Raw genomic sequence first — 12,602 nt, forward strand, 5'->3', positions numbered from 1 at the left:
GTCTATAGTTTGCCGGTCCCAGAACTAGAACAATGAAGTTTGAACTTTGACAATTCCATTTGATTTTTATAGAAAGTTGTCAAGATCTTAAGAAATGGTAGAATACCATGTGTTGGCATTGTAACTTAGAGTTTGGAAAACGTTGCTATGGAAGAGTGATAGAAGAGAGTGCTTGGTCTTTGAAACTTTTCCAGATGCAGTGAGCATTTCCCAACAAAGAGCAGGCCTTCTGCCTGATAAGCACCAGGCATATCCAATAAGGCAGCCTGGAATTAGGAGGGCTGTTACTGATTCTTTTTCTTCCTGTCCATGTAGGTCTTACAAGTCTAAATTGTTTCATTAACACTGAAAATGTCTTCTTTGGAGGAGTGCTCAGGAATGGAAATAGACTCCAAAGACTGGGAAAAAGATGAATATCAGTGCTGCTCAGAAGGTATGTATTTTGGGAAAAAATTCACATCAGGACCAAAGAAATAATTCTAAATTGTGCCTGGATCTACACTTCCTTTCGCTGACCTGCATACTAGTCATCTTCAGAGATCCCCTGGTAAACGAATCACATAATAGGAATACTAGAAAGGAAAGGGAATTTTGCCATGGAGACCAGGCTTATTAAGTGACCATTCCCACCAGGTGGATGGTTTTACATCACCCTAATGATCTCTTCCTTCCCAAACTGCCCAGGCAGACACACACACACACAAAAAAAAATCTCCCATGGTTAAAGGGGTTTTCTGAGGCTGGGTTGGAAAAAAACGCCCCACTTGTAGGGCTTCTGAGCCCTTCATGAAGGAAGACACATGGTATTGATTCCAGGGGGACAAGAGAGGAGGCTCTTGGATCATATGGCTGTTTAATGCACTAAAAGTGAAGGAGAGATCTGTACCCAACCAGGCTAAACCTTTGGCTATTTTATCTCTGTTTTGCAACACTTGTGTCCAGGGAAGATATTTTTAATGCTGTTACTATATTTTTCCTTTGCATTTCTTAGCACAGACACAAAGAAGTAAAGAATTGAGTGGCCCCTAGTAGGGTTAAAAAAAAAAAAATCCCTTGAAGACCTCAGCTGTATGTACTTACCTCATTATCTCTGACTACAGATCCAGCCAGAAGTCCCCTGGAGGCAAGCTTGAGTCAACCTTCCATGAGTTCTATGCACTCAAGTAAGGTACCTGGGTAAAGTGATGAGATGATTGAAGGATGAGGGAATAGGGGAGGGTGTTACTGTGTATTTTTTAGAGACTGCAAGAGTCGTAGACTGGGGACACTTTTTTAGTTACTTTCCTTATCCCTTGGACAAAATGCTCAATACCCATGACTTGAAGGAAGATAGGTTTATTTCAGCTGACATTTATAGTCTATAGTCAGCTGGCTCCAAGGCAGGAAGGTCTGGTGGCAAGGAATGGATGAAGAAAAGCTGCTCACACATGTCAGGGCAGCCAGGAAGCATAGAGATAAAAGAAGATCCAGGAAGGGAACTATACCCTTCCAGGTCATACCCAAGGGACCTTCCTCCTATTACCAAGTCCCAACTTATTTTCTTTTTTTTTTTTTTTTTTTTTTTTTTTTTTTTTTTTTTTTTTTGTACCAGGGATTGAACTCAGGATCTCGTGCTTGCGAGGCAGGTGGTGGAACCCCTGAGCTAAATCCCTGGCTCTCCAAGTCTCAACTTATAATGAAAAGTCAGCTATAACACCCCATGGTTCAAACCTCTTCCCAAAGCCCCCTTATAAGCACATGAGGCTCTTGGGGGACATCTAGGTATGAACCACAATATGCCACCACTGGCTCCCAAAGACACATGTGCATCTCTTTACGCAAAATGCATTTAGTCCATTTCTAAGAGCCATCGAAATCTTGGCAGTTCCAGCATTGCTGAAAAGTCCACATTCAAAGGCTCCTCTGAGACTTCAGGTGAGCTCTTAGGGGTGGCATGCTGTAAAAATAAAAGAATCAAACATTTCCAATGTAGAATGGCACAGGAATAGCATTCTCATTCCAAAAGGGAGAAATAGGAGGATAGAAAAGAACCAAACCAAAGCAAAACTAAAACTGAGCAGGTCAAATATTAAACGCTGCAATTCCATGTCCAGCACCCAGGGCAAAGAAGTGAGCTCTAAACAGGTCAGATGGCCCCAACCCTACAGCCCCAACCCTACAGTGCCAGTTGCAGCTATCGTGGCCTCCCTCTTGAGCTGGCTTTGGTCACTGCTTGTTGCCTTCCTCAGCAGATATTCCACATACCTAGCTTCTCCAAGTTCCTGGGGTTTCCACTTTACTTTTAACTTCACTCTCAGAGCTTCATACACTGCTCTCACACTGCCTGGCCTCCCAGGCCTTCTTTTAAAATCAGGGTTGGAGTCCCCATGACTCCACAACTCTTACATTCTGTGTGCCTGTAAAACCAGAACCACATGGAAGATGCTAAGGTCTGCTGCCAGCTCAAGTAGTAGTTAGGTGCCCTTAGAATGTGGCTGCGGAGGCCTCTAAATTCCTTGATGGCTGAACTCTGGGAAACTGTTTTCTAGATGACCTTAAATGAGCTAGGCTTGCTGGGGCGTTCTTTCAAGTAAAGCTTTACAGTTTTCCACCCATGAGCCTGCCAAGGGAAGGAAATCTTGATGATTTCTACATCCAGGAAAGGCACCCTTCCCATGGTGATAGCTGCTGGTGGCTCTTTGTCATCTTTGTCAGCTCCTCAGCAGTAGAAGCTTGCCGATGTCTTGGAGACTTCTGGGGGCTCTTCCCTTACTTTTGTCCTGATGTAAAGAACTTGTGACTTCTTTTATTTCTAGCAACCTCACTCTTAAAGGAGCTAACTTGGCAGGCTCTCCCCTTCTTGGGAACCTGAAAAATTTTTGAGTGGACTTTTTCTTCACGTTTCCCAGTGTAAATCTTGCTCAAAGCAACAAGCAGTATCCATGATACATCCTGAACCTTGGCGGCTTTGCAGTTTCCTTCACCAGACTAATTAATCTGTCATCTTTAACCTCAGTCTCCTCCAAATTCCCAGGAAATGAGTAAAATGTAGACAAATTTTTTGCCAGAGTGTAATACACATGTCTGGAGTCCAAGTGCCAATGGAGTCCTTGTTCCTAAGCCTGGCTTTTATAGTCTGTATCTGTCAGTACTGCACATCAACCTTGGCTTATGGTATCGAGGGCTTCTCTAGACAGCATCTCCAGCCTTTTCCAGATCCCTCCTGTGAACCAGTTGCAAAGGCTTCTGAACCACATGGTCTGGTAGGGCCATTTCTCTGGTACCTAACTCTGTCTTAGTCACTTTAATCATCCCTAGAACAAAACACCTGACTCTCACAACTGAAGCTCATGTTTCAGAAGTTTCCATCAATGTGTGGCAGGTTCAAACACAGAAACTGCTTGGTAGGAAGGCCTCAGCTGTTCATGTCACGGCAGCCAGGAAGTAGAGTGAAGAGAGGAGCCAGAAAGGGAGATATACCCTTCCAGGCTATCCCTTCTAGTGACCTGCATCAGACTTCACCTCAGACAGCAAGTCAGCTGGAGCACCCTTATGGTCCAATCTTCTTCCAAGGGCTCTACCTATAATCACATGAGGCTCTTGAGGAACATTTTGCTGTAAGTCACAGCTGATGTCTAAGGTTGCTCAAGGAGGCTGAGGCTTTCTCTTTGTGAGGTGAATGCCATCAGAAGAGTGTATAAGAAAATGAATCCCAGTGAGCCCTTGTAGAGAGGGGCAGTTAGCTCATATGTAGTGACTGGCATATGAAAAGGAAGTTTTGACCCTGGAGACCCTCTGAACATTGTCTGACCATTGCTGGGAGGTTGGAGACTCTGATCTCCTCACAGTACTGATAAAAAAGAGGAGTGTCACCAGCAGGGGTGGCCCTAGAAATATCCACACCACTTTGCACATTACTTCTGTCTTTGGAGCCAGATTTTTCACTATGTGCTCCTCACAATGACCCCAGAAGGAAATTGTTAGCATCGTCACTGTCCATGTGTGGAGACTGAAGAAAACAAGATGTTTCCTGGCCCAGGTGTCTCATGAAACAAATGATAGATGCTGACATTTAAAGGTATTCTAGCACCTCTTTGTCCAAATCAGAGTTAAGTCTCCTTGTCTCCCTCTGCTCAGGACAGGATCAGGTAGAGCCCCAGGCCTGTTGCAGGATGATATGGGACTTTCCTCATAAGTCAAATGGCATTGATGTCCAAAGGGATGAGGTGCCTGACTCTGTCACCTGTTGGCTGAGGGTTCTTTAGTTCAATTTGGAATAAATTATGAATTGACAAAGGGCAGGTCCTTGGACATTAGCAGCTCTGGGCTCTGAGAGCCACTGCCTCTTAGCTCTTAGTTTTATAGCTCTTAATGTTGCAACTTTGGTGTGTTAGCTGTTGGTGACTCCTTGTCACTCTTATCAGCTCCTCAGCAGCTGAAGCTCATGGCTGTTTTATTAACTTCTTGGGGCTGTTCCAGCAGCATCTGCTGCCTCTGAGGCTCTCCACAGGTCCTTTCCAGGCTCTGCTGGTCTCCATCATTCTCTGCTGTTCTTGACTCCTTGCTGCTTTGGCACTTTTGGGGAGCACTCCAAGGCTAATAGCACCGTGTTACCAGATCTTTTAGAGAAATCCCATCACCCCCCTCTACTGGAGATAAGAATCACAATTCTTGGAGCCTATTCTGCAGCACGTCAGGGTAGTCCACAGAGTGTGAGGGAGTACTGCTTGTACAGAGGAGGTCCAAGCCACATGTGTGCAGTTTCCTGAGTTTCTCAGAACTATTTGGCCTCTTTCAGAGAGGTGGGAGGGTGAGTCATTTGAAGATTGCAGGGTGAAGTCCTCTGGGATGGTTCTATATTTCAAGCCTGCTATGGCCAAAGCATTGAGCAGCTGTAGGGTGTCTAGGACTCCCCACAGGTAAACTTTGGGAGAAGTGGTTGCTTATTTGACAGCTTCTGCATTTTCTCAAGAAAGGCAGGGTTGAGACTGACTGTGGCTATTTAGGATGAGTCTCTAGGAGGGATGGTAGTGTTGACTATACCTCATGGGGTTTGGGAATTTCAGAAATAGAAGCACAGTCTCTCCCTGATCATCTCCCTGCCAGATGTATTCCTCCAGTGCTCCTCAGAAGTTCCCTGAAATTCCCACAGTAGGGGAGAGATTTTGCTGCTGTTAGGGGATCAGGAGCTAGTGTGGCCTAGGGGGCAACTGCCCAGGCAACCACATAGGTAGATGTTGGGGTACTTGCCCCAACTCTGCCTCCAGGGGGTAGTAAGGGAGAAAAAGGGAAGAGGTGTGAGGGCTATGAGCAGAATCCACCTCCTCTTGTTATTAGAAGAATAGGAAAGGGCCTCATTGTTTTCTATTCCATCCCCTTCCCTGTTGTCAAGAAGGCAGGCCACTGCTACTACTCTACTGTTGGGTATTTTTGGTTCTGGTTCTGCTATGATTAGTACTGCAGCTGTCTGTTGTTTATGGTCTTGCTGCAGTTACAGTGCTGGTTCCTGAGCTGCACTGTACTCCATCTGGCTCAACTAACCCCACAAGTTTGTCTTTGGTTCTAGTCTTACAAGCAAAGGTTTTCAAAATGTGGCTCTCAGAGTACCAGCAGCAACACTTCCTAGAAATTTGTTGAAATGAAAATTCTCAAACCCCAACCCAGACCTCCTGCATCATAAACTCTTAGGGTTGAGGCTCAAGGGTCTGTATTTTAACAAACGTCTCAGGCTGTTATGATGTATAAAAAAAGACTGAGATATAATTACCTGTGCCTTTCAAACAACTTGTGTCTCTATAGTGGCCTTCAGAAAGATTTTTGAAGAATGGACTAGGGGTAAGAGATGATGAGTGAGAATACCAGTTTAGAGGACACTGTACTAGCCTGTGATGATGAAGGCCAAAATCAGGGCATGGTAGTGACATAGGACCTCCAAATGATATAAAGGAAATAATATATGTCCCAATCTGCTAGATGTTAGATAGGCCAGGTTCGTGTTTCCCAAAATCAAAGAATGAATTCTAAAAAACAATGGAGGTTAAGACTAGAAAATATTTATTAGGAGGGAGAGATTTAAGTTCCTGAGAGGTAGGAGGTGACCCAGATAGGTAGATGTGGACCTCACTTTACAGGGAAGTTTATAGAGTAAAATCATGAAGTGAGTACAACATGGGACAAAATTATGATCAACCAATAAGATTACAAGGTATAGCTGCTTAGATAATATTGATCCAATGGGGAAGCAAGTGTACATGGAAAGAGCCAAGAACTTTCTCAGGAAAGGGTGGATCAGGAGGTCTTGTTCACATTGGTGAGATCTATCTAGACTTTATTGGACCAGGTGTTCTCACTTATCCCGTGGGGAAGTATGCAATCGCATCATTTTGTCTGTATCTTGAGGCCTGGAGTCCAACAGATGTGCCTGTGGCCACAGAGGTAATGTGTTTTCATCTTTTGCTCTGACTCTCTAGAGGGTTCCTCTATCTGACTGCCTATAATATTTCTAACTAACTTAGTTGTCTATGATAATAGGAGAGAAACAAAGTGAAAGAAGGAGCAGAAGCAATATTAAATGTTTAAGAGGTAAAATGGTAAAATGAAGGTGCTAGAAATGCAACTTTTGAATAATACTATGTCTAGGTTTTACTCTGGACCAACAGAATCAGAATTTCAGGAGTGTGGAGTCCAGGCATCTATGGTAATAAAATGTAACCCACCTGGGGATGTCCAGTGGACATCCAAGGTTGACAGCTAATGTCTTTGGCCATGCTCAAAGTTGTCCTCATGCTAACAGCATCAATAGCTGCAGCTGATCAGAATGATAGAACCTTAGCACCAGCCATACCTACTGAACCATGATTGGCCAGTGATCAGTGAACAGCAAGGGTGAGAAACTGAAAGGCTCACAGTCACTGTGGCTCAATGGCCCTCAAGCTGCACCTGCTTTGTGGTCTCAGACTGTTTGGGAATGGGACTCAGGCATCTTCAAAACAGATTCTGAGATAATCATGGCTAAAAACCATGGACTGCTTCTGACTCCAAATAATTGTAGAGCTACTTAGGATCTCACCTGGGGTCAGCCATCACTTCCATGACCACTGAGTGTCAGATGAGGTGCGTGGGACAGTGGAAGATGACAAGCATGTCAGACAGGAACCTGTCCATAGCGGTTATAGTGCTGTAGGGTGATGAGACAGGGACACCAATCTCTGCAAGCAGGGGTGACTGATTAGTGCTGATTGCTGCAGCAGACAGAGAGGACACCATGCAATGCAGAGATGGAAAGAGAACTAGTGTGGCAGGAGGATCCTCTCCGTTCTCAGGAGAGCAGGAAGAGATCAGGAGAACGATCCATTGAGAAACCAGGTAGAGGTCTTGTGCCCATTCCTGTGAGGAGAATAAGGTCAGAGAATGACTATGTTATAACTGCCTACCACAGATGCTGATGTTATAGATCAGAGAGTGTGGTGGGTGGTGGGTATTATTTAATATTATCAGCCACTTATTCTGGATAGTCTTGAACCAGCATTAGTCAGGAACCTGCAGCTCCTGCTTGGGAGCCCATATCTTGGGAAATCTGCTGGTCATTGTTGTGAATAGTTCTGTCTGGTTATAGAGGTTCGTCCAAGGCCAGGTATAATCTCTGTGGCTTTTTGAAGGAGATTATGCATTGTTTGGCCAGTCTTGCACCATGCTGGCTTTGTGAGTTTCTCCTGACTCAGTTACCCATTCCCTACTCTCCTGTTATGTCTATCTTGCCTAGACTAAGAATCTGTCCCACCCCAAGGATTGATAATGGCATGATGCCTTCAGTCATAGGGTACAGGAAAGAGAGTTAAGAAGAACAATAATTTCCATGTCCCAGTGTCTATGTATAGCTCAGATACTTTTTATTTTTTATTTATTTTTTTAATTGAGTTTATTGGTTCATTTTAGGTATACAGTACAGTTACATTCATTACTGGGATCTTGTACCTTTACATGACAGGTCTTGGTTCTCATTTTTTCCCCTTGTCCCTGACCTCCCTTCACCCCCTCCTCCCTTCCCAGTTTACAAACACTTTATTTCCATTTTTTCATTTTCTCATGTTTTTTTCTTTTCCCTTATTACCTTTCCCTTACCCTTCCTACTTTCCCTACACCTTTAGCCCTTTTCTTTCTATTTCATATCATCAATTACCTCATTAGTATCTTATGTACTATTATAGTTTATTCATACCAGAGAAACTATTTGGTATTTATACATGTGTGGCTTATTTATTTCACTTAGGAGTATATCTTCAGTATGTATCCATTTTCCTATGAATGAGTCTAATTTCTCATTCATTATGGCTAAGTAGTATTCCATTTTATAGAAAGACCACATCTTTAACCAGTTTCAAATTGAGGGGCAAATGGGCTGTTTCCAGGTTTTAGCTATAAACATAGGTGTGCATATATCACTGTGATATGATTCTTTTAATTCTTTTGGAAAGATACCCAGTAGAGGGATGGCTGGGTCAAATGGAACCTCTAGTCCCAGCTCTTTGAGGTATCTCCATATGGATTTCCATAGTGGTTGCACTAGTCTGTACTCACACCAACAATGGAGAAGGGTTCCTTTCTCCCACAACCCTGCAACATTTATTTTTGTGTGGTATCTTGTTAACATCCATTCTTTGTGGGGTGAGTTGGAATCTCAGTGTTGTTTTCATCTGCATCTCTCAAATGACCAGTGATGTGGAGCATTTTTTCATATATTTACTTGCTGTTTTTACTTCTTTGTCTGAGAAATGTCTGTTCATTTCAGATGCCCATTTTTGAATTGGGTCTTTATATTTGGGGGGGCTGATTGTTTTGAGTTCTTTATATATTCTAGATAATAGTCCTTTGGCTCAGACACTTTTTAAAGCTCAGGTTTAATGCCACTCATTTGAGTAAGAATTTACATCTTTGCAGTGTCTTTTAGACAGGAGATTTTAATCTCACCATTTCACAGATGGGGACACTGAGCATTGGGGAGATTCAATAACTGGACCCTTAACTTATGAACTCAATTAGTACATGAGGATTAGTTGTAACTCAAGTTGGTCAGGTTCCTCTATACAGTCTTTGAAGTCTCTCGCCTGTGTAATTTTAGGCCACACTTTCTTCCAGGCAGATCTTAGTATTCTTAGGGAGACATCGGCCCAGGATTTCTCAATTAACTGCCACATGAAAGGGTGTTGTAATGCTCCTTCCAGAACTCTTTAAGGGTTAAATCTGTATCTGAGACCATCTGGAACCACAAGCAACTAGCATTTGGGTCATGAGTCAAGAATTTGTTCATAAGTTAAAACTAAAATTCTGGTTGAACCCAGAATTGTTCATATGAATCTAAGTCGTTCCTATGTCAAGCCAGTCATAACTTGAGGGTCTAGTGAACTTATTTTAGGTCTCAAAGAAGCAATTGACAGAACTTAGATTTGAACTAATCTATCAAAATCTGGACTCTGTGTGCTTACACCAGAGATAATTTATTATTTCCAAACAAGGCAGAAAGCCTGGGTGTGGGAGAAGAGTTCAGCAGCCTTGATGTCTGCAACTACAGATGGGGTGAACAGCTGGGACTGGAACCTCAGATGTGGGGTAAGAAAGGCTGAGGCTTCCATTCACTGTGATGTGTTGATATCTGGTTGTATTCCTCTAGGTTCAAAAGTGAAAGTCAAGGACCCACAGAAATTCAGTATTCGTGATGGAGATCAGAATGTGGTGGTCCTGGACTGTGGGAACCTCTTAGCAGTTCCGAAGAAAAGCTACATACTCTCAGGTGACTCTCAGCCTTGGCTGTGTTTTTGGTCTCCAATCAGCCAGGGCAAGGTCTCCTTGGACATGGGCTCAGCTCTCTGCTCTACCCCATCCCCAGACAGCAGGTGGTGGCCATGAAGAGAAGTCCCAGGGATCTTAGGAATCTGATAGAGTCTGTCACAATGAGCGGATCTGAAGCAGCCTTTCTGAAAGGGCTGGAGGAAAGAAGGAGCCAGACCCTTAGTCTGTGGAAGAGGAGAGTCAGACCAGCATGCAGATGCAAACTTTGACTCCAGAAGCAAGGGAATCAGGGACATGTGCCAGGCCTGAGACCTCAGTAGATAGGAAGGCTTCTCCCTGCTCTGAGCCCTGACCCTTCTTCTGTTTTTTCTCAGAGACCTTCTTTGCATTACCCTCACATTTGAAATCAGCCACTGCAGGGAAAGGAGATCCAATTCTCTTGGCTGTCTCTAAAGGGGAGCTCTGTCTATGTTGTGACAAGGACAAAGGAAAAAGCCATCCATCCCTTCTCCTGAAGGTGAGTACTCCAGCTCCATATTCTGTAGTTCAGAGTCCAGCTCAGTATCCTGGGTACCCTTGGCCACCTGAAGCTATACTGGGCTGAAGAATTTCCTGCCCTTCTGTGGGGATTTGTGCTGCTTCTAGGGACAGAGCAGGGACTCCATACAATGAGAGCTAGGAGGAGTAGCTGGGTGCATGCAAGCAGGTTTTGCTCCTCTTCTGACTCACCTGCCATGGCTGGGCTGTGTCCTCCTTCTCTGGCTGCCCATATGACATGCTAGAGTCAGGATCCCCAGTATTGGATTGGAGGACATGAAGCAGCTATGGGGGTGGGACACAGGCAATCTGCCTGTTCTGTTAACTTAATTTTGGATGGGGCATTTTTTTTTCACTTCAGGGAAGAAACTGTAGGAAGTTCATTTTAAGAGTCATGCTCTTATCTGCATATTTAGAGCTGTTATTTTGGTGTCCATCTGACACCTCAGTTTAATTCTGGGGAGAGAGGGATGTGGATGATAAGGCATGCTTACTGATCACTTTTAAAATGCCAATACCACAGCTGATACTACAGGTTCCCCAAGGGCCAGCCACCTTTCATTTCTTCCCTTTCTCTCTGGGGAAAAGGCCTGGAGCACGTGTATTAGGTTTTCTCCCATCAAAGCCTGTGCTATCTAACCAACCTCTCTTATTTCACAGAAGAAGAAACTTATGAAATTAGCTGATGAGAAGGAGGCAGTGCGCAAGCCCTTCATCTTTTATAATGCCAAGGTGGGCTCTTTGCACACCTTGGAGTCAGCTGCCCACCGTGGCTGGTTCATCTGTACCTCCTGCAATTCTGGTGAACCTATTGGAGTGACAGATAAAGTTGGCCAAAAGAAACACATTGAGTTTTTATTTGAGAAAGTTTGCAAACCTGAAATGAGTCCATGAGGGACAGTGATTAAGAAAGTGTACGTAAGGATCAAAATGTATAATAGGTAATGTGGAAAAGGAAGGAAAGGTCCAAAGGGGATGGGGAAGTGGGAGGGGTCAGGGAAAGGAAAGATGGGAAAGGATTAAATGGGAGAAAATGTCTCTCTCATGTGAATAATCTGCAATAATACAGAAGATCCTAATAAGATTACTGACATTTAGAAATGGGAAGAAAGGAGCTAAAGGTGTAGGGAAGGTAGGATGGGTAGGGGAAGAGTAATAAGGAAAAAGAAAAAAATGTGAGATAATGAAAAGATGGAAATAAAGTGTTTGTAGATGGGGAGGGGAGGAGGGGGTGAAGGGAGTGCAGAGGTAAGGGGAAAAAATGAGAATCAAGACTTGTCATGTAGAGGTACAAGATCCCAACAATGAATGTAACTGTACTGTATCCTTAAAATGTACCAATAAACTCAATTAAAGCTGAAAAAAAAATAAATGGGAGAAAATGAAAAAGTGGAAACAAAATCTGGGGTGGAGGGGTTAAAGGGAGGGCAGAGGAGTGGGGGAAAAATAAGAACCAGGATATATTATGTAAAAGGGCAATCTTCCAATAATTGGGTGCCAATATATTGTATATCTGAAATGTACCCATAAAATTAAATAATAAAAAGAAACTGCCCTCTTCAAATACCTTCCTCTGCTTTCTCTCTAACTCATACCAGTCCCAAGAAACCTGCTTATGAGCTATTTGTCCTATGCGTCTCCTTTCTTATTCATATGTTAATGACTCATGCTTTTAGCTTATGAGAAGGAGGGTTTTTCAATTATGATATTCTTACATGAAATAAAAAATTGGATTGGCATATGCTCATCCTATGTTCCATTCTACTGTACCATCAGACACCAATGAAGTGTGTCATACTTCATGATATGACAAGTCCAGTCTGATATGTGCAGCAGGAAGGAGCAGGGAGTGCACAATTTGCTTTAGAATTTGCTATTTCCAGTCAACACTATGAGAACTAGCTCTGAGGTGGAAGTGCCAAGAAGTGGCTGAGTCTGTCTCCAAGATACAGTGTGCAAGGAAGAAAAACAATAGTAAATCACAAATGAAAAAGGGTAGGTGGGTTCCAGGTAAGGATCAGGGTGATTTGACATGGGGGAGGCCCAAGGAGAAGGTAACTGTGTCAGGTGACAACCAGGAGACCAGGTGAACAGCCAGTCATAGAGGCCTGTCAACAGGAGCAGACTCCTGTCACCAAGCAGAGCATCCGTGTGGTGGCAGAACCAAAAATCCAGGGCCTGTAAACACAGTGAGAAGTGGGGAAGGAGTCTTGGAAATTATTTGTCTACTACTTTTAGTGCTTCACTTATAAGCAATAATAATTTTTCCTGGCTTACTTTAGTAAAACATATACGAAAAG

The 12,602-nt window shown here is 43.5% G+C and overlaps 1 protein-coding gene across 1 annotated transcript; it reads left to right on the plus strand.

Annotated features, from left to right (window-relative positions):
• The first annotated feature begins 351 nt into the window (after positions 1-351).
• Il37 (interleukin 37) lies at positions 352-11,196 on the plus strand. The gene is made up of 5 exons (XM_010639492.1): positions 352-433; positions 1,101-1,163; positions 9,647-9,766; positions 10,140-10,282; positions 10,963-11,196. Exons 1-5 carry the CDS (start codon positions 352-354, stop codon positions 11,194-11,196), a joined length of 642 nt encoding a protein of 213 aa, XP_010637794.1.
• The last annotated feature ends 1,406 nt before the right edge of the window (positions 11,197-12,602 follow it).

The sequence above is a fragment of the Fukomys damarensis genome, unplaced genomic scaffold (assembly GCF_012274545.1).
Source record: "Fukomys damarensis isolate Sample0158 unplaced genomic scaffold, DMR_v1.0_HiC HiC_scaffold_9, whole genome shotgun sequence".
In the NCBI taxonomy this organism is placed as follows: domain Eukaryota; kingdom Metazoa; phylum Chordata; class Mammalia; order Rodentia; family Bathyergidae; genus Fukomys; species Fukomys damarensis.